We start from the raw sequence: 24,553 nt of genomic DNA on the forward strand, positions 1-24,553 counted from the left end.
TTATCTTTTATCAACATTCATTTTCAGCTAATAATAGTCTTTATTTGCAGCAACTTTTGCTTGCTTTATTATAGGAATTATAAAATTCCAATGTGAAGTGACTGTCCATCAGCTAGATGCAAGGCATGGCTAGCATACTATAATTGGGGAAAATTATACCTGTTTATTCACAGAGCATTGCCTTTTAAAATTTCTCAGCATTTGGTGACAGGGACCCAAAGTTACAATTCCTTTGTGTCTTCTTGCAATGTATATTGTTAAATAACTGTTTCTGACAGAGTAATTTTTATGAGACTTATTATTAGTGATTGCTCTTATATTCCTTTGAAGAGTCAAGGACTCTTAATAGCTCTCAATTTTGAAATAACAGTGCAAAATAAAGAGATTTTGAAAAAGGCAGGAAACTAATTTTGGATAACTTGATTAACAAAGAAATGGGGGCGGAAGTTCAATTGCTGGATTTATAAAAAAAATAAATAAATAATGGATACCAAATAACAGAACTTGGCAGTGATATTTGCTAGATGTACATAGAACAGAATATGTAAATTCTGAGAACATTTGTACTTACAAAAAGCAACAGAAGAAGCAAATGTAGAACTCAGAGACACACAACCAGACTCACACCTTGTGGAGAAGTAGCAAGTTCTTTGCACAGAAAATACTTAGAATGTTCCACAATGACTTGGTAAAGTCCATAAACCCTTCTGAGTGCTTACAAAATACAGGAATGCTCTCTGCCCACTGTCTGCGCCCTCAAAGGGAATTTTGATGCAATAAAGATTGAGAAACACACCTAAGAGGACCGTCAATGACTCGATCAAGTCACAACATACACAAGAACTTCTTTGGGCTGCTATATCGTGTACTAAGATCCAAGTCCTCCCTGCACAGGCCGGGAGGTTCTCATTTCACTAAGCCATCCCACATCACTGTCAGACCCATCATTAGGTCAAGACTCTTTGATGCCATTGTTACCCAACTATCACTCACACCTTTGAAAGCCAAAATAAACAGCTTGTGTTGGCACAGAAAATGTTCCAGTTGGGACGCAAATTTATTGTTCTCTGTTATCTCAATGTATGTATATATGCTTCCTTGTGCAAACTCAACTTTCTGTCATTGCTCAACTATGGATCACATTTATTTACTCTGGGGATTTCCCTCATTCTGTTTCCTTCAGATAGAATAATCTGACTCCCTCCTGTCTTCAGCATTTTCTGGGGACCCCTCTGAAGCCCTCAACCTTCCCCGTTGTGTAAAAACACAGGAGCATGACCACACTTTTATCACCTGCCCAAAGCCATCTCTCAAGGGTTGAGTCAAATGAACTTCAGTTTCTGAAGCAGAAACTCCTTGAATTCTTGTCATGGTGGGGTATTCCTATCTACTACAGTAAGCAGGTTTAAAGTCTGTCTGGAATCCACATTAAATGCTATGTATAACTGCTTAAGGCACAGTGAGATCTGTTTATGGTCAATGTTGATAAATTTCCTTCAAACACATTTAAGCTTTAAAAAAATGAATATGATACATTTCTGTTAGGTATTTCTGCTGTGATTTCCAATTTTAATAAATAGATCTTTCATTTTCTCATTTCAGATAAATATCTTACACAATTTAAGTGAATTTCTTACCTAAACAAGTATTTATACTAGTGCTTTAAAAACATATAAATTATTAAATTCTTTAAAATAAATACAAGTATGAAAATGCCAATAAGAAATCATGCCGTAGCTGAGTGTGGTGGCACACACCCTTCAACTCAGCACTCCAGAATCAGCGGCAAGAAGTCAATCTGGTCTACATAGTGAGAATCTGGTTTGACCGGTATACACAGTGAGAGCTAGTCTCAAAACTGGGGGGGAGGATGGAACAAATTATGTACTACTATGCATAAAAACTCATGCATAGTAAGTGCAAACAGCTTCTTCATCCCGACACAGCTGTGATAATTCCTACTGAGTGAAAACCATCAGGCAGAGGAGTGTGGTTGAGAAGGTTGGACACAATGTTGCATAGAGTCAGAAGATGTATAAATCCTACAACCTGATGAGTTTAACTCTTCTTGAAGGTGGCTATAAAAAGGGTCATTATATTTACTGAGAAAATTGATAAAAGAGAGTTGTAGACTACCTGCCCCATATTTAAAAAAAAAAAATCAAGGATAACAAGTTGAGTTAGTTTAGGGTTAAACTCTCCTAGCTTTAGAACTAGAGTTCTAATGTTTCAAGTATACAAATACCAATAATATACGAACATTAATGAACATCACCTTGAGAAATTAATACTGCTGATCATTCATTTATTCACTGGTTACAACACAAGACATAGTTTACTCTTCTTACATGAAGATAATAATATAACAAGATCTGTACTTCATTTAATAGAATTTAATATGAAAAAGTGAGTTATCATTGAAGGCAAAGGGAGATATGACTAGAGTGTTATGCAACCTCCAGAAAAATCTGCTTCCTCGCACAAAAATCGGGGGCATATAAAGAACTGTAGATCTTGACCTAAACTTTAGGTAATAAGTGTATTAATTTTTAGCAATACACAAACCCAAACCTCACTTCATGGACTCTAATTACATTTGCAGACACCACACATATGTCACGTAAGTTATTGTGTCGTATGTTATTACATGATTTCATCAGTTTTCAGCGACTGATTTTAGCTTTTGAAGTTGTGTCTAGCTTTGCTGAAGCTGATTGAGAGAGTGAGACTCCACGGAGAAGGATGACAAAATCCAAGAGCAGCAGATGGAAGCTGATTTGTCAACACTGACTTGACTAGTACATAGCACAACTCTTTCCTATAACAAAATAAAAATTGCCTAACTAATGTTTTCAGTATGATCTTTCCTTGCAGATGTTGTCATTTGGGACTGATGTCAACTTTTCTGTCCAAGAAAACCTAAGCATGCCTAGCTCTTTACTCTGTTTCGAAGAGGAAGGACTCATTCAGGCTGCGATGCTGTTAAAGATAACTTTCTCAGTGCTGCAGCCGTAGGCCACGTGTGGCTGGGTACCATTTGAAATGTGACTAACGCCAGTGAGAAATGGGAGCTTTCCTGTTTTAAATTAATATAAATTAAAGAAGGAGACATGCGTCATGGCTGGACACTGTTGTACAGTGTTCGTCTGGAGTCACCCTTTAAGGAAAAGCAAGTTCCGGATGAATTTGAGCCAGAAAGGAACTTCTTTGTCAAAGCGCAGTATGCCACAATATTTCCTGTGGTATCTTATTGCATTCGTTCTTTCCGAAAGTCCACAGACTTGTCCTGTCCATTCATTGCCTGCCTGTACACCATTTTTAATTAAGAAATGCAAAAGAAGGCTAATAAAGCATGTTTGCAAAAAGCAATAAGCAATTCTCTTAGGAAGTGACTTCCGAAATTAAGGAAAGGTCATGTTGTATCAGGAAGGATGAAGGGGTTTCTAGAGAGATCGCAGAATCATGGCAGAGTCAAGGAATCTTGGGAAATCAAATTATCTTGCAAGGAAGATATCTTCTGTGAGAAGCAGGGAAAAGAAATGCAAGAAGCTCAAAAAGTCCATTCGTTAAAATTTGTCTGAAGCATTGGGTTTTACAAAATGTCACGGAATTCTCCCCAGCACATGTGCATTCTTCTTCACGTGAGCAGGATTTTATTTGCCTTCCATTTTTTAAAAACACCATTCATGTTTTAATCATTAAATAAAGTAACTTAGATTGCAACATTATTGCTGAAATTTATTACTTGGACAAGATTGAGATTTAAGAAATTTACTGCCATGATGTCAGCAATGGTTTCTAATTTATAAGACTTTGGAGTAGACATTAGCATGGTTATTATTTCCTCTAATGCCTTACCTCACCAGCCCAGTAACGTTCAGGAAATCCAAAAGACAAAGGAGAAAAAGTAGTCTTGAAAGCTAAAAATAGTTGCGGAAAACTGATGCAATCGCGTAATAAAATAAGGCACAATAACTTATATGATGTGTGTAGTGCCTGCTAAAGCAATTAGAGTTCATTCATTGAGCGCATGTATTGCTAAACATGATTTCAACTATTTCAGCACAAGTAAATTGACGAGGCTATATACTTTAACAATGCCCACAGACTTTGGGATCTCTAGTCTTAGTATTTGCATATGTGATCTACTTAAAAATTTTTATAAAGCAGAAAATCACTGGGTAGCAAAAAGATTTTTAAAGGCCTTTCAAGTAGAACCTAACCATGAACTACATGATATATTACATATAGATAGGAAATTAGCACACAGTTACATTGTGACATAGTCTATTTACAGTGATTAACTAGCATCACATGTTTTATAGGTCTTTCTCATCAACAAGTGGAAACAGAAGCATTAAATGTATCCAACCAACATGCGAGAGAGGGATATTTACAAAATTAAAGATTTATTTTATTTTTAAATTAATTGCTCTTGTGCATCAGTTTATGAGAATTTGCCAAATTGCAAGTGTGTGCTGGTGCCCAGAGAAATCAGATTCCCTGGACCTGGAGATTATAGACGGGCTGTTTGATAGGGGTCCTGGGAACTGAACTTGAGTCCTTTGCAAGAGCAGTGTGTTTCCCTAATCATTGAGCAGTCTCTCCAGCCTAAGCAGGATGCATTTAAATGTGCATTAAAATATGTAAACAATATCTTTTGAACATAGTCTTTCCCCTTCCATCTGCCTCCAGATCCCTCCCGTCCTTCTTAGTCCCTCAGTGTTAGGCTCATCTCTCTCTAAAAAAATAAAACAAAAACCAGTAACAAAGTGCATGCACACACACACACACACACACACAACACACATGTTTATGCACACACACACATTAAAAACAACATGCAATCTGTTTGTGTTGGCCAGCTACTACTGAACATGGAGCATGCCCTGAGTATTGTTAATAGACACAGTGTCAGTCCATGGAAGAAAACGTGTGCTTCCTCTCCCAGGTGGTATCAATGAGAAACAGTGTCTTGGTTAGAGGTGTCCACTTCTGCACTCTGAGCTGGAATATTGTCTGACATGGACTTGTGCAAGTCTGGTGCACGCTGTCAAAATCTCTGTGAGTTCACAAATGCATCTGCCCTGTTGTTTCTGGGAAATACTCTTTTCTGAGTAGCCCACCACCTCTGGCTCATACAATATTTCTGCCTCTTCTTCCACATAGACCTCAGAGCCTCAAAGAGAAGTGTATGATATAGATAACTCATTCAGGGCTGAATGCTCCAAAGACCCTCACTTTTTGCTAAGTGCCCTGTTATGGATCTCTGTGTTATGTACCGTCTACTTCCAGACAAACCTTCTCTGATGAGGGTTCAGCTAGGCACTCTTCTATGAACAGGGAATATGTCATTAGGAGACATTTTATTGCTATGATCACTTAAGAGAATGAATGTATTAGGTTTCTCATGGGGTCCATGATCTTTCTATTCTCAGGTTCATGGTCTCATGAGCAGTATTAGTATATATTCCGTATCAGGAAGCAGACCTTAAATCCAATGGAAAAGTAGTTGCTTATTCACTTAGCATTCATTCTACTTTTGTAACAGAGGGCACATATTGCAAAGAGTCACTGGTAGAGATTGCAGGACTCATAACTGGATGATATCAGTTATTATTCTTGTCCCCTGTTAACATACATGGTGCCTCACAGCAAGTAAATGCTATTCAATAGGGGGTCAAAGCTTCAACCTGAGCACTGACTACTAGATGGCTCCAAGTGTGATGATATAAGTAGGTGGTATTCAGAATAGGGCTTACTTTCATCTTGTGGTAGGAGGCTATGATATTTGGGAGAATGTCTATGAGATTTCTTTGGCCAATGGCTTAAAAAGTCACAACCCATTCCTGGGACTTGGGATTCTGTTTCATAGCATGTGATGTCCAGTTGGAATATTTTCTCCCCCATTATATGAGAACTCCATTTAAATTTCATCTATACATGTATACATTTTAGGAAGCTTCAACAGCCCTAGGTTTCCAGATCACTTTAGAAAAAAATCTTTATTGTTAGATGTTCCTTACCATATTATCTCTTCTGCCCAGCCCTTCCACCCCCATCTCCATTTAATTCCCCTATTTCTAAGGTCCCCTTTATCCCTTTATGGTACATTCTATTCGGTAGAAGAACCAATTCCAGAGCCCAATCTCTTACTTGCTACCTAAGATCTGTGACTGTTTTGAATGAAACATAAATCCACAGCTTTAAATCTAACATACATACCTAAAGGAAAACATCTTCATGTTTTCATTGAATCACAATGGTTGTTTCTAGCTCTCTCTACATGAAAATCTCCCCATCTTTTTTTTTCTTAACAGCTGAATATCACTCCATTATATAAGTGTGCCATATTTTCATTGGCCATTCATCAGTGGATGGGCATCTAAGGTGTTTGCAGTTTCTGGCTGTTTTAAATAGAGCACTAATGAACATTGTCTACAGTAAGATAGAGCACTCACTGGGGATATCTCCAAACGTTAGTATAGATCTATTTTCAGCTTTCTGAGGAACCTCCACACTTATTTCCAAAGTGGGTTCATAAATTTGCACTTGTACCAGCAGTACGTGAGTGTCCCCCTTTCCCTGCATCATCACCAACGTCTGCTATCATTTATTTGATTAATCTTGGCAGCTCTTACTGGCGTAAGATCAAAATCTCATAATTTTAATTTGCATTTACCAGAAAGCAATGGATTTTTTTTAAAAAGTAGTTCTCATCCATTTGTATTTTAATATTTGATAACGCTGTTTAATTCTATACCTCATTTTTAATTTCAGTTATTTGTTTTCTTTGTGTTGAGTATTTTAATTATATACTCTAAATACTAACTATCATCAGATGTATAATTGCAAAGATTAATTGACAAAGAAATCACACATGCTGTTGGAATAATTGTGTCCTATGCTAAGTAATGAACATTTTTGTAGGTTTAATAGTGTTCAAATTTCTAGAAACTCTCCATGTTTTCTTTCCTTGTTATTTGATGTACAATCTGAGGTAGCCCAAGCCACCGTCAACACATTATGCAGTCATGGATAACCTTGACTGTGTGATTTTTCCTGCCTCTACCTACCAACTGGTGTGATTATGAGTGTCCAATATCAGTAGGATGTCTTAACAAATTGCCTGCCACATTTGTTTTGGGAAAGAAAAAACCTCATATGCTAACAAAATTAACATTTTTGTACTTTGAAAGTTTTTTTCCCAGTAGAGATTTTCAAGTATACTTTTGTCCAATGAGAGGAGAAAACAAGTTCAATGCTCTATCGAAGAACAAATGTTTCCATATATTCTGAAAATCCACACTAATTTTTGCTTGTGAATATATAAAGTCACTTATCCTGTGTCATGGAAAATTTTGATAAAGATGAGACAATGATTTTACTATGGCAAAAAGGGACAGATTTTAGGATAAATTATATTTTATATATTACCACAACATATTTTTACATTTAGAGTGAGATTTATTCTGGTACAGATGAGGAATCTAAGTCTGAAAAAGGCTTAGGGGTCTTGCCTGAGATCCAAAGCTAGCAAAAGGCAGAGCCAGGAATAACACCCATTTTGTCCAATTTCAGCATCTTTGGGCCCATTTCTTCAAGTAGTGGGTACGGACTTTACACTACAAGTATGTGTATGCAAGTAACATTATATACTGCCGTCTACAGAAAGCAGATATATATTCCATGACCGCATCTCTCTGGACTGAGAAGAAACTGTGTGTTTGCAGCACTGTAGAATCCTGTACCAACAGAGAACATTTGTCCCGGAGACGTTCAGAAATCTAAGTAGCAGTATTCTTAGAGGAAAGATGTTTGTCAGCAAGATGAGTTATAAATTTAGTAGTTATTGATGGAGTTAAGCAAAAAGAACGCAATTTCTGAGTGTATTATCTGATACCATGACCCAGGGGCTCCTCTTAAACCGTGACTGACATGCTTGACCTCGGTTCCTTTGGAGTCTAATCTTTTACTCTGTAAATCAAATACTACATGACACTGGAAGTTCACCTCCTCTACCTTGACATCGCCTGATTAACTTCGACATATGATCCTCGACATTATGTCCTTCATATTTTGAAAGGGTAGCTTCTCTGTGTAGATGGATCTAACAAAGTATCCAATTGCGTTTTTCCCATTTTTCCCATCAGTCCTCCCAGTGTTTCCTCCAACTTTTAACAAATATTTATACTTACTGATTTTATAGTATTTTATATGATTTGTAAACTGTGGGGTTAAGCATAGATACATCCTCCTAAACATACTCTTTGGCCTCTAGTTTCTAATTTTAATAAAAATCCATGAAATCAAACTATTACTTATAAGTACTTGTATGTCTTTGTTAGTGTAAGTTAATTATTTTCGTGTTGTATTTTTGGTATTGAAGTCTCTAAATATGGTTAGATATCTGGTGTTTTATGTCACCATGATTAAGTAGTAATGTAGTATTTATTTCAAATCACATGAAGAAGTTGATCAATATAAGTAACAAGTTGCTATAAATATACATATTCTTTGAGTAATCATAAAAACAACATTAAAATAGCCTATTTATTTTCTGAATTAATATTCCTTACATAAATTTTACAGTAATTTTTACGGTAAAACTCTAAGGTGGAATATTCATATTAAAATTGACTTTTTAGGCCCAGTGGTTCAGAGATAAGGTATGATCACAGAAAATCTGAGATCTGATTATTTGCCAAGCTGGGCTTGGTGCCTGGATCACCAACATTCCGGCTATAATTGCACAATTCTGGGAAAACCCATAAATTATTACACAGTATTAATTTTAGGATGAAACTAAAGACCCATCATTGCTAGTGACAGCTGATACAAAATAGCTAATCAATGGAAAGAAACAGTAATACAGGTAATTCATGTCACCATGATGGAACTGCAGAATGCCTGGTTTCCTTCCTTTTCCACTTTTCTCTGCAATCCAAAATGGGATCTGAGAGTTATAGTTTGAAACCCTGCCATTAGCTCCATCAGAAATATTAAATGTTAAACCAACGGCTTATTGACCATAAAATGAATATCATTTGCTGTTATGCATTAGAAAATACTTTTATGTGATTAGTAGAAAAATTGCCAACACCACTATTTTATTTCAGTCTTTGGACAGGTTAATGAACCACTGGGAGGAAGAAGCTTACATGCAGTGTGCCAGAAAGGCTCCTGAGTTTATTCAGCTGTCACTTATGCCTAGCATGATACATCCTGACAGAGGGTTCAGAGCCAGGAGGCTCTGACCTACTTCTCAGGCATTAATTGTCATGCATACATATTATTCGCGTGCTATCTAGGGACATAAACATATTTCTGTATGTAGTTAAAAGTTTATTACTGTATCTGGGTACTTGACCTCCCCAAAGATGTGATGTGTTAAAAAAAGAAGAAGGAAGTGTAAAAGTGTTTGCTCTTCCCTGATGCCACCCCACAGATAGACTCTTCCTAGAGCACTGGTTCCCTTGTAGAGAAAGAAGGATGATTTTATATCCCTTACAAGGTAACTGAGTCTTATAAAGCACAGTAGGAGCATGTCAGTTACACAGAAATCGAGTAGGGGAATTGACAGCTGTGTTTAAATACTTTTTAATGGATTGTGTGCACAGAAAATAAAATAAAAGTCATCTAGAAATGTAATCTAATTGTTATTTTTCTTCTCTATCAAAAAATAAATTGAGTCATTTTACATCATTCTAAATTTTGTTTTTCCAAGAGCCATTGGCACAGATCTTACATGGCAAACCTGAGAAAATTAAAAAGTTACCTTAGTTCTGCCAAAATAAGTCTTGCTCTCGGCCTGTGGACTTTTTCATTTGTACCATGCTCACAGCTACCAAAAGAACAAACCAGCAAACAAACAAGGAAAACGCCAAACCACCAACCTGAGTAGCCGTTTGGCAAGTCGTAGCTCTTTCAGTTCATTTACTTCATTTGTCTTCTCCAAAGTTGAAACAAATTAAAGTACTCTATGTTGGACGGGAATACTCAACTTCTCTTTGATTTACTGACGTACTGAACACACTTCTGTGAATAAACGGAACCTTTCTTTTGTTTCAATCTGCAGGACAACATTTTTAAACTACAGGACTCCCATTTTGAAAACGGTCGTGGGAAGAGTCCTTATGACCCCAAACTACTGACAGCCTCTCTCCTAATAGGTATGTAACCAAAGATCAACTACATAGCGAATCTGCTATAACCAATGTCAAGGTGGCCCATTCCACTTTCACCTGCCAAGATCTGTCATTTTTCTTCATGCAGTTTCAGAAGGAGAGCAACAGTTGTGCTGTTCACAAATATTTTTAAAGGAAATAAAAAAATATTAATTCTTGGTTGTGATTGCCTTACTCAAACTGATTTGTGTTTTAGGAAATAGGTTAACTATTGAGAATAGTTGGCTCAAATGTTATACATCATTCACTGAACTTTAGTTTTTGCTTTTGGAAGTATTATTTCATTTTCATTTGATGAATAAATTGAATGTAGGCTTTGAGATATGATTTAAAAAGATGGCATTATGTGCCATCATGAGAAATGTACTTCAGGACATCACTGTGTCAACGTTTGGACCACTTCTCCAGCATGATTAAGCCAAGTAGTGGTACCATTCATTGGCAGAGACTCCCTGGTGCATCTTGTTTGACTCGCTGGAGTATCTTGTTGTATATGGCAGCGTAAGAAAAATATTCTGTCATTATATTTTCTGGCTTTAAGATTTTATCATCTTCTCTGCTTAAACACTAGCATAATGGCCTAGGAGACTTACTTTTATTTTACTTTCATCTCTAGCCTTTTTCTTTTTTCTTTTTTCTTGAATACGTACAAAGCTAAAGATCAGAGTCAGGGATAGAAGTAGGAATGTTAGTCTGTATGAAGTGTGAAGAATTTTTACTCGTTCACTCACCAGAAAACTTGGCTTAATGAGATAGAAGCTAAAAGTATAGAGTTATGGGTGTGTTCTTCCTCACTCCCACCTCCTCTTCTTTCTTTCCTTTTAACATTTTTCATTCTTCTTGCCTTTTTTAGTTACATGTATCAGCAACCCTATACACATTATATTTGTACTCTTTTCTATTAAGTGGTTACATTAAAAATAATGAAACATCAAAGTTTAGAATTTTTAAAAGTAAATTAAGGCTTAGCTCATTTTGTATAAGTTTAATGTGTTCCATTTCTTCCCTTGTCAAAGTGCTTTTTATACTCAAGAAAATTAAACTTTAGTTACAGAGACAACTGTACTAACCACAGAGATATATATCCAATATGGTCCAGTGTTTATTTTATCAGCAATCTTTGCTCCATTTAGAATAAAATTTTACAATATAAATTACCTCTTTTATGGCTCTTCAATCTAGACAATTCTAGTCTATTTGATCCCTTTATGAAACATTTTTTAAAAGACTTTTTAAACCTGAAGGACAACTGCCGACTTAGCAAATGTGTAATTTTCCTGTTAATGGGTGACCTGGTGTTTACATGTGCATGCCTTCCTCATGCATCCAGGCTGAAATTTGAAAGTTGTCTCACACAATGAGGGAAATCATGCCTTGTTCTAACTTGCAACCTGTATTTATTTAAATGGCACACAAAAAAATGAAACATATTACTCAAAAAGCAGTCTGTACAAGTATGCCTAAAGCTGAGTTAGCTTGTGGTATGTTCCTCTGAAGGGATTTGCTTATTTATTTTATTATTCCACCGAGAAAGGCTGATGACAGTCAGTATTACATAGCTCGTATGGCATGCAGCCACACAAGGCCCACGAAGGAAAAGAAACTCCAAAGTTTGGTCTTATATTAGGGTTTCTTTGAAATAGATGTATAGGTTGATGAAAGGGAGGAAAGGATGACTGAAGTTCAGCGAGAGGATATGTGGCAGAGAAGGAACAAGAGACCTTTCAGAAACACATGCTTTCCGTGGGAGTCCAGACCTAACACACCCTCTCCAGCAAAATGCGTCCATAACTTTCAGAGCAATGAAGTACATATTCATAAAGTCAAATAAAGTAGTTCTGAATCAGTTAAAAATAAATGCAAATATAAGAACAGCTCCACTCAGATCAGGTAAGAATAATCCCTTAAAACATCCACAATGACATTTTTTTTCGTTTTAAATATTTATTTATCTGTTGAGTGTGCTGGGTTGTGTCAGTGCTCCAGCACCACAGATGTGTGTGGAAGTCAGAGGACACTCTCAGACGTTGCTTCTCTCCCCACTCTATGTAAGTCCTGGGGTGATGGAGGAAGGACATTGGTTAATTATAATAAAGAAACTGCCTTAGCCCATTTTATTGGTTAGAACATAGGTGGGTGGAGTAAACAGAGAGAATGCTGGGAGAAAGAAGCTGAGTCAGGAGTCGCCATGATTCTCCCATACCAGACAGATGCAGGTTAAGATCCTCCATGGTAAGCCACTTCATGGGCTACACAGAATATTAGAAATGGGTTAGATTAATATGTAAGAGCTAGCCAATAAGAAACTGAGATTAGCCGGACCAGACAGTGTTTAAGAAAATACAGTTTCCGTGTAATTGTTTCGAGGCATAACCTAGCCATGCGGGCAGCCGGGTGCCGGGGACACAGCCCTGCTGCTCCTAATTCAACAGAGTGGCGCCCAACATGGGGCTCCAAATGTGGCGGTTTAGATTAATGAAGACCAATAGTAATAGTAATTGAACAACTTTAATGGAAAAACCAGACTCATGAAACCAAGGTTCCAGTGGAGTACCAGAAGCAGGAAGGGCCGCGCGGCTTCTGCGCACCCAATTTATCAGTAAACATTCGCCCGAGGCGAGCCCGGGGCGGGCTTATCCCTACACTGGGGATTGGACTCAGGTGGGCAGACTGGTGGCAAGCGACTTTATCTACTAATCCACCATTGCAGCCCATGCAGCGTCATTTTACTTCAAGGGCTATAACTTCCTTTGTTGCGGTTGTTTGCTTTGGCAGTGTATTACAAATTCTCCTCTCATGGTACATAAAATATTCTTTATTGGCTTTGGGGCATTTTCTCTTATACTTCTTGAACATGAATAGTCACTGGCCTTATGGGTCTTTTGAACACAAATATTTGCTACATTGATTAAACTTGAATATAGAGTATTAACCACCTCGGAAGTGTGTACAGGAGGTGATGTACAGATGAGGGGTTAGCCACGTGGCAGTCCTATCTTCTCATATGACTTGGGGATTCTTCCTCATTTCAGCACAAAAAAGAGAAAATCTAAGGCCGCTCCTTTCCCCAAACCTAGGCTTCACTCAAAACATCTGTGACGTGGTCTTGGCAGAAGGTGTTTTTCATACTTGCAATGCCAAGATAAAGCTGTTCCAACCAAAACTAATTGTTAAAAACCAGCAGAGAGTTTACACAAACTGTGGAAGTTTTGTAAAATCTCCTTTCAAAATCCCAAAAGCTTACAAGGTTGACTATAGGTTTGTTTCCCTTGCCCAATGCATAGCTACCCAAAGTGCCCAAATCTGGCGTGGTAGCACATGCCTCTAATCCCAGCACTCAGGAGGCAAGGGCTGACAGATCTTTCTGAGTTCGACATCAGTCTGGTCTAGGAACCTTGTTCTAGGACAGCTAGGACTGTTACATAGAGAAACCCATCAAAAAAAAAAGTGCCCAAATCCAGTTACGTGTTCTAAATTTTTCAAGTCACCTTAATAAAGTTACTTTGCCAATCTTTTAAAATAATAAGAGTACTGCAGAATTTATTTTTAAAATATCTCTTCTTCCACCTGCACGTATTTTTCAACTTTGTTTAAAATATCCTTATTAAAGATAGCATTTGCTCCCCTGTTCAGTATAAATACCAGGTGTGAGGAGAACACAGGAATAAAACCTAGAACTTCCCACACCAATTAAGGAGTAACTCACTTTTTCATGATATGAAAGAACAGCCAACCCGAGAGCAATTTTATTTTCTCACTGAAATATTTACCAGGTCATGCAGACTAATAATTTAGATATATTCCAAAAAGAAGAGATATTGCTGAGGTCTATTTCAAATGTCTGAGGTCGCCCTCACGTATATATGTTCAGGCTGAAACTTTGCCTTACTCAGGAAGGAATATATTCTGGGATTGGAAATGTGTTCAATGGATCTTAGAATAGGCAGGGTATTCCCTAAAATAGTTAGATATTGATACAGACATTATTTGAGCCTCTTTCTGAGCCTCAGTTCCCTGATATGTAAGATAGTAGGCTATGCTAATTTCGCCAGCTTCTTGCGAGATTTAACGGCACAATATAATCGAGAGAGGTTGTTTGCGTGTACATCCATTTCTGAGGTCCGGATGAAGGGGGATACACAGAAACGCATATTAATAGCTGCCTATGAGGAAGCTGGGAGGTACAGTTGGAGTCTTATAAATCTTATGTTTGAAACTGTGTTCCATGTGAACACATTGCTTCAGAAAAGCATCATCATTAAGACAACAGCATACGGAACAAAGTCTGCACTCGTATGTTGCTATACAGACAGCGGCCGTACGGAAGAACCCGGGTCAGACTTTCTCTGCACCCCTCCACTGCACCATGGGTCTGATTCCTTCAGCGTGGGTTGCGTACAGAAAGGCGGGGGAGAGCAGCTTGGCTTCTTCTGTTTCTCATTAACCGTCTCTCTGTGAGGAAAATTTACCTAAGGTGTTAACAACGTAATAGCCTGGTCTTTAGGTTTGTTTGATATCCGCTGACATTCAGGCCGCACTCCTCACCTGGGCCAGAAACGCTGCAATTTCATCGGGGAATTTATTTTCCCTCCTTCAGTTTCGCCTCGCCACACCCTTCGTAGGAATTGTAATCCAAGACATTAGCTGATCTAAGCCACATTGTTCCTTCATTTGGAGCTGTGAACAGAAATTCTAGAGTGCGTGTGAACTTTTGTTTTTAAAGCATGCTTCTCGGGAACTCAGCCGTGGTGGATGCGGAGGTCGCAAAGCTGTTTCCATTCATCCCAGTAAATTATACTTTCCTTAGGCAGACTTTAAAGGTTACAGTTAAGACAGAATGGATGTGTGTTCAAATAGCCGTCTTGGTCTTTGCTGCCTTCTAGACAGTTTAGTTTTATCTGTCAGCACCGCATACTCATCATCGATTGGATTAGTTTTAAGCCATCAAAAAACGTGCCATTTCTATACATAGATGCTTTATGATCTGGCTGGTTAGACAGTGTTCATAACCTTGAACATGTTACTGAACCATCAGCTTAACACAAGTAGACACAGTTCATGTTTTCTTTCACTCATGGATTATTTTACATAAAGAGCTCAAGAATTTGTATCAGTAGTATTGCCATTCAAAACACACACACACACACACACACACACACACACAATAGCAGCACCTCATATCTTTAATAATGTGTCAAAAGTACACATTAACATTATGCTCACGAATTAGTATTTATTTGATGACCTTAAAAGTAGCCTAAAAATGAGAAAAAAAATACAATTAGTCGAATTTTGCTGTCACTGTTACACTTACTTGTTCCCCAAAATAAGCCCTTCAAGCTATTGCACATTATGTAAAGTCAAAAACACGTGGATAACTTTAGAAAGACAAAACCTTGACACACTTTAGTACTTCCCGGAAGTGTTCAAATGTTTTAACTGGCACAGATGGGGGTTGTCGCTATATTTCTGCTTAACAACAACAACCAAAGAGGTAAGAGATGGCCATTTTGCCAACTAGACCATCAGCCAAAATAAGAACAATGTCTTGTTATATTTTCTATGTAACCATCACCCTTGCTAAGAATTTCCATAGAAATATAAGAAGGGAATTGTGTCTAAGGCTAAAAGCAAAAAAACAGCTACTGACAATTAGCAAAGACAAGAAGAGATCTTGCCCTGAAATGCCTCATAAGTACCCGATATAATCCGTCTCAGAAAAACTAACACCACCTTCTGCAAAAAGTAATATTTGGGTGAAAGGTGATTTCCCATGACAACTGATACCTAAACCTCCACCTCCCGTTTGTTCAAAAGTCAATTTCTAAATTTAATTATCTTCTCAGTAAACATTGAGCTCTTCTGCTTGGTCCAAATCATCTTCCCATCTGTTGTGCAAATAGAAAGAAAATAACTCTCTGCTCGGGAATCTTTCTCTGATGCTGAGTTCTTTCATCCTTGCATGACAGTGAACAAGAAAAATAATATACCCCAGATAACATGTAAGAGAAGCAAATACCTTCCCAGAGACAGAGATGTTGGTTGTTACGGGCTTCTCAATTCTCTTCGGAGTCATTTTGTAACAGAAGCAGTAATTCTGTATTCCATTTCCTCTTAAGAGCAAGCTGGCCAATCGAATGACCACGGCTTTATATTCTTTACTGTATACGATGTAGGCTTTGTTGGGTGTGATTTGCGGACAGTAAGCTGTTCAGGTCATCTGTAGTTTCAGTTTCGCCTGACTTGGTTTTCACATGTAACTTGGGTGTTCTGGTTGTGAGCCTGCATTTAATCGCTGAGCCATCCCTCCAACCTGTCATGCACAAGTCTAACCATCATCCTCTTGGTCTTACTGACCAAAAGAAATATGTGATATGTATTTAGCACCGCCTTGTTAAAGTTGAAGGTATTAGTTTTGTGAAAATGCTTAAATATAGATAAATTATAAGCTATCAATAAGCCCGTAAATATTCCAAAAGCCTTTAAAATAAATGAGTATTTTCTTCAAAGTAATGCTGAATTTCTGTCGGGCAAAATGTTACAGTATCATAGGTTATACTTGCATTTAGTATTTCCTTAGGTAAAGAAGGAACAAAATACTTTGGAGTCCCAGCAATACCATGTTTAGGATGACCTGTGAGTAGTCTTAATAGCACTATCTAATTGGAAACTTGTAATAAATTACTGTCTAGGTAAATAATTTGTTCATCTAGAGTCACTGCAATCTAAAGCAAATAATTTTAAGTTCACTTATAAAAAGGATAGGCAGTTTTAAAGTGATTTTTTTTCTCTGCCTAGTATCCAATGTCTAGGGACTCCTCAAAGTCCAAGAAACTCTTCAGAAAACTAAACATGGTGGCACACACTGTGAATTCTAGCAATCTGGAGTCAAGAGAAGATAGACCTGTGAGTTCAAGGCCAGCCTGGTTCACAGAAAGAGTTCTAGGCCAGTCAGGGTTTCATAGTAAGACCCTGTCTCAACAAAACAAAACCAATCAACCAAACACGAAACTTCAAGACGGCAAAGTTCCAGTGGAATGGTTGATTTGGGTTAGAGAATATCTAGTTTATGCAAGGTTTCTGTGAAAACTGCATACATAACGAAAGGATGACATGTAAGTGATGATATTAATGAAATAAGCCAAAAGCATTTATACCAGAAGACTGACAGACAATTCTACATTTCTACATATTGCAGTATAGTAGCGGAGGGGAATGAGAGCTATACACATATTTAACTTGTTTTTCTAAGCTCTCTTTGCTTGATGACTATTTTGAAGTTAAAGATTATGAGAATCTAATAATCAAAAAATGTTTTAAAATTCTGTGTTGTTTGTAGAAGTGTATCTCATCTCTTGAATTGTTTTGCTTTGTAAATAAACCAGTTAACTCTAAGCAATTTAGTGCTTATATGTTATCTAGAAGAAAGAATTTGAGGTGCTCTCTGTCTCAATGACATAAGACATACATTTTGCAAACTTCATTTAATTGAAAGGCATGCCTTAGCTTAATAGCCTTAGAATTAAACAGGCTTGGATGTGAACCTTCACCCAGGCTACCCTAACTATTAAGCCCATCACCCTTGGCCTTCCTGAATGTAAAACAGGGGCGACATTCTTTTCCCTAGAGTATGTTGGCAGAACTGAAAGAGATCATTAGAAAGAGTTAAGGCAGACTGCCTGACAAGCGCAAGATAACATTCAGCTGGTGTAACTTCTCTTTCTTGTCCTCCATTCCCATCTCTGCTCTTTTCTTTTTACATCCTAATAACGATGCTTCCGTTACTAAACTGGGGCTGAGGGTTCATACACTTTCAGGAGCAAAACACCAAGAACAATGGAATCGAGAACTCAGACGGTTCAACCCGGGGCTTCTGAACTTGCTTACGCTTCAAAATTAGTTTTGTTGAAGGCCTGCTGTCAGACTTTCTGATACCTTATACCAGTCTGAAATATCTTCCATACCGGAATTCTAAAAACTAAAAAGCAAGAGTATGATATGGCTAAGTAGATAAAGTAATGACAGGACCACTGTGACCCCAGATTTGGTTTTCCCAGAAACGACATAAAAAAAAAGTGTTGAGGTTGCAAGGCTGCTGGGAATGGCTGCCCATAATGGGCAGAGTCAGGATAACTCCAGAGAGCGAGCTAGCTAAACTCGCTGACATTGGTTAACTCCAGGGTCAGCAAGATCCTGCCTCAGGAAGGGCAGAGTAGAGAGCCATGGTAACACCGTCTAAGGTCAACTCCAGGCCTTCACACACTTCAACAAGAGTGTACCCCCACACAGGCAAACCGCAAGCCAATGTACATGTAAAAATTAAAGTAAAAAAAGGAAGAAAAATTTCAAGGAAAATATTGTTTCTTATAATACCATCTCATTCATCAGAACCTATTGGAAAATAGTTCATCAAACATTTAAGTATCCCTAAAACAAGTTAAAAATAAGGTTATTTAAACAATAAAGGGAGGGCGGTGGTGGCGCACGCCTTTAATCCCAGCACTCAGGAGGCAGAGGCAGGAGGGTCTCTGTGAGTTCAAGACCAGCCTGGTCTACAAGAGCTAGTTCCAGGACAGGCCCCAAAACCACAGAGAAACCCTGTCTCGAAAAAAAAAAAAAGGAGCCATTAAACAATAAAGGGTTACCCATATAAAACTATGTGATAAATAAAGGTTTTACTCTTCCATTTTTTAAAAAATTTCATCAATGAGGAAAATAGTAAAAATTTCAGGTTTAGCTGAATTCTCTGAATCAGGCTTTATTCTGATTTTCTAACTTCTCACTGACCCGTTGCTAGGACCCTCCTTTCAGAACTCGGGGATGAAATACAGACAGCTTTGCATATTGATGGAAGAAGCATTTGTTGGTAACATGAAAATGACATGGTTGCTGTTTTGCTTTTCTTGCTCTGCCTCAGTTAAATAACACACGCTTGGTTTCCTTCTGTGCCAATGCAGACGGGGAGCTATACTCTGGAACGGCCGCCGACTTCATGGGCCGAGACTTCGCCATCTTCCGGACGCTGGGGCACCACCACCCGATCAGGACGGAACAGCATGACTCCCGCTGGCTCAATGGTAGGTTGGATGTGCACAGGCGTGGAACATGACCCTATTGTCACTGCGAAGGTTTCCTTTTGCAGGACAGACAGCTACTCTAGATTCAGGAGGCTGTTAGGATAACGGCGATGACCTCACCACCGTGGGTGTGAGAAAATTGGGAAAACAGAAGAGAAGATTAAAAACTGAGGAAATATTTGCTCTGTGCCAAGTGTGAAGGTTCTCAGGAGTCAGCTGTGGAAAGAAAGGGTCTGGGCTGAAAGCGCGGAAGGGAGGCAATGGAAAAGATACCGTCTTCCGGGGCCAGCACAACAAATCTCAGTGCAGTAGCTCTTTTCCTCCGTATCTCTCTCTGCTCATTGCTTTGAGAGCATCATTCCAAGCCTTGACGTCAAAAGTGCTTTCCCTGCCAAGTGCATTATATTTAAGGGCTTTCACCTGACCCTTACTGCTCTCATGCAATCAAGCAAACAAAAAACAACCACTACTTCATTTTATAGACAAGGAAATGAAGACCTACCTACATACACCAAACCCTGTACAGTTTTGTATAAGGAAATCTCAGTTTTCCCTAAGTCAAGCACTGGTCTAACTGCTTGAGACGTAGATGCTTTTTGTAATTTGTTCTCACTTCTTAGTGTTTAAATCACGTTAGCATTACATAAAATGTGCAGAATGCACAAGCTTTTAAATAAGCAAAGAGATTGTCGTTTAGATTATGAATTCATCATTATATGTCTGCCTGTCAACTTTGATGATTATTTTCTTTCTTATTGACTTACACACAATAATCGAGTATTTATTTATAATGATCTTTATGATATTATGAGAGTAGCTTCTATGATGTAATTTAAAGTTTGTATTTCTGCTTTCTCGGTCACATGAACTAACGTTGCCCGTTCCTAATGTCCCCTATTTGGAGTTGTGCGTTGTTCCGCAGGCTTCCTTAAGGAGTGTAAGTTTAGGGTGGACTTCCTGCAGGATGCCAGACTGTCTGACTCTGAAAGTCTGCTCCACCTTTGCTGGGAAGAACTAGCAAAGCTACTGTGTGGCCTCTATATCCATTTGTCTGTTAAAAAAAAAATGACACCTGCCTCTGGCTCTCAGTGAAACTTCAGGGGAGTGAGGGATCTTTATGAGAATTTTGTTTTATCAGCACCTTGCTTTAGAGCGGTCACTCAGAACATAAGACAGGCCTCTCACCACCCAAGTCTGCATCTCTTTCCTTCTGTGGCAAGGCTTCTATTGGACTAGTCTCTCTCGTGGCTAGGAACAAAGGCACAGAACCTGTCTCACGTAGTCTTCCTGCCATTATTTCTTAATTTAATTGCTACTTTTTGTTGGTTATTTTATTGCTAGTATCTTTTAGTGTCATTTTTCTTTGCCATTTATTGTATTGTGTGTGGGGGGGTGGTACATATATGTGTGAGTGTGCACATGCCCAGCATGTGCTCTGTGGAGTCAGGAAACTACTGAAAGGTTTTCTTCTTCCACCTTGTAAGAGCTGAGAACCAAACCCAGGCCATCGCACTTAGCAGCAACCCCAGAAATCCCCTTTACCCTGAGCCAGCTATCCAGCACTCCTATTTCCTTTTGCAAAGATGTCTTCCCATGACTTGAAACTTGGATCCATTGTCCCATGCAAGCTGCTTCTTTTATGTATGCTCAAGTTCATTGTCTGTCTGGGACTCTTAACCTTCAAAATTTTCACCACTGTTTACTGATTTCAACTTAACTCCAACAGTCTACTCCATGACCCTCTTCGAAGGGCACTCCTGATTTTCCCTGCTTCTCACCTAGCTCCGTTGAACTAGCCCTGCAGGATTCCCTAATATGTGTTCTCAAAGCAATCACTTCTCTGTGTCCCTTACTTCTTGCTCTCGCTAACTTCTTTAAATTAGGCTTCAGGTGCTGATTGTTGTTTTACATACAGAAAATGATGAAGATCATTCATGACCGAGTGTGACTTCGTAGTAATAAATGGGTATCAGGCATACAGTCAATTTTTTTACCCTGTTAGCAGCACAGGAAATATGTGATGGCTACATACTCCGAGGAGTTGGAAGTCCCAGTGAGGAACAGAGGAGATGATGAGGCCTTGATGAAAAGGGCGTGCTTAAAACTCAAGAGAGAGCTGGGGAGAGAACTGTAAATTATCCACCACCAGTTACTAAAGCTAGCGTGGTTTGTGGGGGGTGCAAAGTTAGTAGGGAAACCCCTGTTTAACATCACTATCTAGTCTGTTCCCCAATGGAAATATTTGTGTGGGAGAGAAAATGTTTGTTTTTTATTCAGGAACAAAGCGCCTTTGATCTACCAAGAACTCGAGCAGTCGTACAGGCTCTCGCTGTCCATGAGAAAGCAAATCAGATTAGAAGATGGACAAAGGAGAGTATAGTATTCGTTTCATTTTCATGGCCTTAAGGAAAAAGTCATCAAGCCAAAGCCACTTTTATGCTGCACACACACACATGTTGACAGCTGGCGCTGAAGAATTCTCACTGTGGGAAAGCAGATCATTGTCCGCAACTCTATTCTTCAGCCCTGAAAATGTGTGGCTCATTTGAGAATTCAGTTATCAGTCTCTCGGCACTAAATGTGAGAACTGATTTTTTTTCCCGAATTAACAGAAAGGTTCCATCTGACAGGGTGCAGAAACCACATTGCTCAGAGTGTGGAGATACTGGTGTCTTCCAGACAGGGCCAGAGGACTGCGAAACCCAGGCTTTGAGAAATCAGATACTATTTTAGGAAAAAATGGAAACAAAATGTTGACATATTCCTGCAAAAAAAAATGAGTGTGTTTTGGGGCATCGGCATAGACCACAGAATCAACATTATTGCCAGATATAATGTACTGCCTGGTATGACATTTGTCAGGGGTCTTCAGGGCTATTGAATTAATTTGGGTTCATGCCTTCATGCATTTCCCCAATTAATCCATTTCTTTTGGATGAGCAAATGAATCACTTTTATGTGGTTTTTAATGTTTGCTCATGCTGAAAAAAAAAAACACAAATGCAGTTCTGTAGAATTCTATCTTGAATTACCCTGACTTTGTAAATATAGCCTCCCTACTTTAACGCTTCTTTTAAAAACCAACACACCTTTATAATAGTGCCAATAAAGTTTTTAGTCCAGTTTGAACAAGAAAGAATTGCAAGAAATCATAAAAAAACACAATATTTGAAATCTATGTATGTTTTTACAAATTAGTTTATGATAGCTGTCCTCATGCTTTAGGACAAACCCTAATTTAAGTTTCCTGGTGATTTAAATAATTTCTCATGTCAGATACGTGCAACATGAGTTTAACATGTTCTAAAAGTCACGCTTTCCCCTTGTGCTTCTTAAACTCCCTCAATAGGGTACAGTTTTAAACTTCAATTCCAGTTTCAGCTTCTAGTAATTTGGAAATCAAGTTAACTTTTTCTGTGTATATTTGTGGTTAGAAAACAAATCTCTGCTGCTCTTAGGGTAATCCTTCCTTAGCATTTGGTGGGCTATCTAGTTACTGTACCCTTTAGCCACTCATTCAAATAGATGGATGACTAGCTCAAATTTATTATTATTTTTGTTTGATGAAGACTGCTTTACACATTTTTCGTGTTCTTGACTAAGAGTGGAATGCTGCGTAATTTCAAGGAAAATCCACCAGCTTCAAAATGACATTTCTCTTAGACTCTGACCTTTTATCTGTGATGGAAAGATAATACGGACGACTTCCTATAATTACTATTTAAAACAAGTCAGATAGCCTCCATAAAAAGCACGGCGATGCTGAACCTTCCCAGGTGTTTACACGTTAGCCTGCTCTGTCCTGTAGCGTGTTGCTTTGGCCAGGGAATGCCCGGGAATGTGTAGGGCTCTCTCTGTCAATGGTTACATTGGAGTGAGGGTTAAAGGGCAAGCTGGTCCTGGCTTGGGTACAATGAAACCACACGGATCCTTGAGAGATCCGAGGCCTGGTGAACACAAACAGACCTAATTACATGCCCAGAGTGTGAGGCTTTCCCATTCATTGCTGGAAGACCTGTTTTCTTTTAGTGGAATTTCCTAAAAGGATCGTGCCTGTGGATAAACTGGCCCGCTTGTTTTCCTTCTCCCTTTTTTCTTTCTCTGTAATTGAAATGGTATGCAAGTCATCATTGACTTCCTCTCCGAGCCATTCCAGGATGGCCTGCCCTCATTGGAATCAGCACAACTTCCTCTGTGGTCATGTTCTAGGATATTGCACATTCTCGAAAGATTCGAGTTTCTCCACAGGATGCATTCTTAGAAAAAAATAAAACCAAGAAACATGACTTCAAATAAAACGACAAGAGCACAGATTAATATTGGAACCAGAGACCCAGTCTTGAATCGCCTGTGAAACACTTTTAATAAACAGTTTTAATTCTAACATGGTTAAAGACATAAACCATGTCAGAGGTCCAATGGCATTGTTCTTTAATAAGTAAAGAAGTGAAGAACCTATTTTATATAATCTCGGAATTTTTCATGATTTCATTTTGCGTTATTTCAGTGACTTGAGTAAACGAGTATATTTCTCTGACCCTTGGAGGAAAGCCTCTGTATCAGGACCACTTCCAGAAGCTGAGCATTCATGTAGTTAAAACAAACAAACAAAACCAAACAAAATCCAAAAACAAACAAACAAAGCAAAACAGACAACCAATTTGAGGACACTTCCCTGAGGAATATTACCTTAATTCTTTGTCTAGCTGTGGGAGCTTCCTCTTTTATGACTGCATGCCTGTTGGTGTAGGGCTTGTGGAGGTATTGTTTAGGCACTCATGTTGTTGAGCGTTTATGGATGTAGCTTCCCTGACATGTTTAGAAGATGCAATCTCATAGAGACATCCTGTTCCTCGGACTCAGTTTGGGGTATGAGCTAGTCCTAAATGCATACAAACAAATAACATTGTTATTACTCCAACTGAGCAGATAGTATTTTTATATTTAGAAATATCCACATACATTTATAATTGGTGATATATATATATATATATATGACTGGATACCTGGAAAGGGTTGGGAATAAAGAGAAAGGGGAAAATAATTTAATTTAAAAATTTACTTAAAAGTATTACAAAGACAGCTTGGTAATGGTGGTGTATGCCTTTAATCCTGGCACTCAGGAGGCAGAGGCAGGTGGATCTCTGTGAGTTCGACGTCAATCTAATCTACAAGAGCTAGTTCCAGAATAGGTTCCAAAGCTAAGGAGAAACCCTGCCTCAAAAAAACAAAAATCAAACCATAAACCAAGTATTACAGAGACAGCAAAGTCTTCTTAAAGTCTTTTAA

General features: G+C 38.4%; 1 protein-coding gene across 3 annotated transcripts in view; it reads left to right on the forward strand.

Annotated features, from left to right (window-relative positions):
• Window positions 1-24,553, forward strand: part of Sema3a (semaphorin 3A) — a 350,207-nt gene that overhangs the window by 253,463 nt on the left and 72,191 nt on the right. For all 3 annotated transcript variants that reach the window (XM_050139692.1, XM_050139693.1, XM_050139691.1), the window contains 2 exons: window positions 10,079-10,172; window positions 19,145-19,264. In XM_050139692.1, coding sequence (XP_049995649.1) covers window positions 10,079-10,172; window positions 19,145-19,264 — 214 coding nt within the window. The remainder of the gene's footprint in view (window positions 1-10,078; window positions 10,173-19,144; window positions 19,265-24,553) is intronic.

This window comes from Alexandromys fortis, unplaced genomic scaffold (genome assembly GCF_014885135.2).
Source record: "Alexandromys fortis isolate MF-2015 unplaced genomic scaffold, M_Fortis_MF-2015_v1.1 scaffold_38, whole genome shotgun sequence".
Classification (NCBI taxonomy): Eukaryota; Metazoa; Chordata; class Mammalia; order Rodentia; family Cricetidae; genus Alexandromys; species Alexandromys fortis.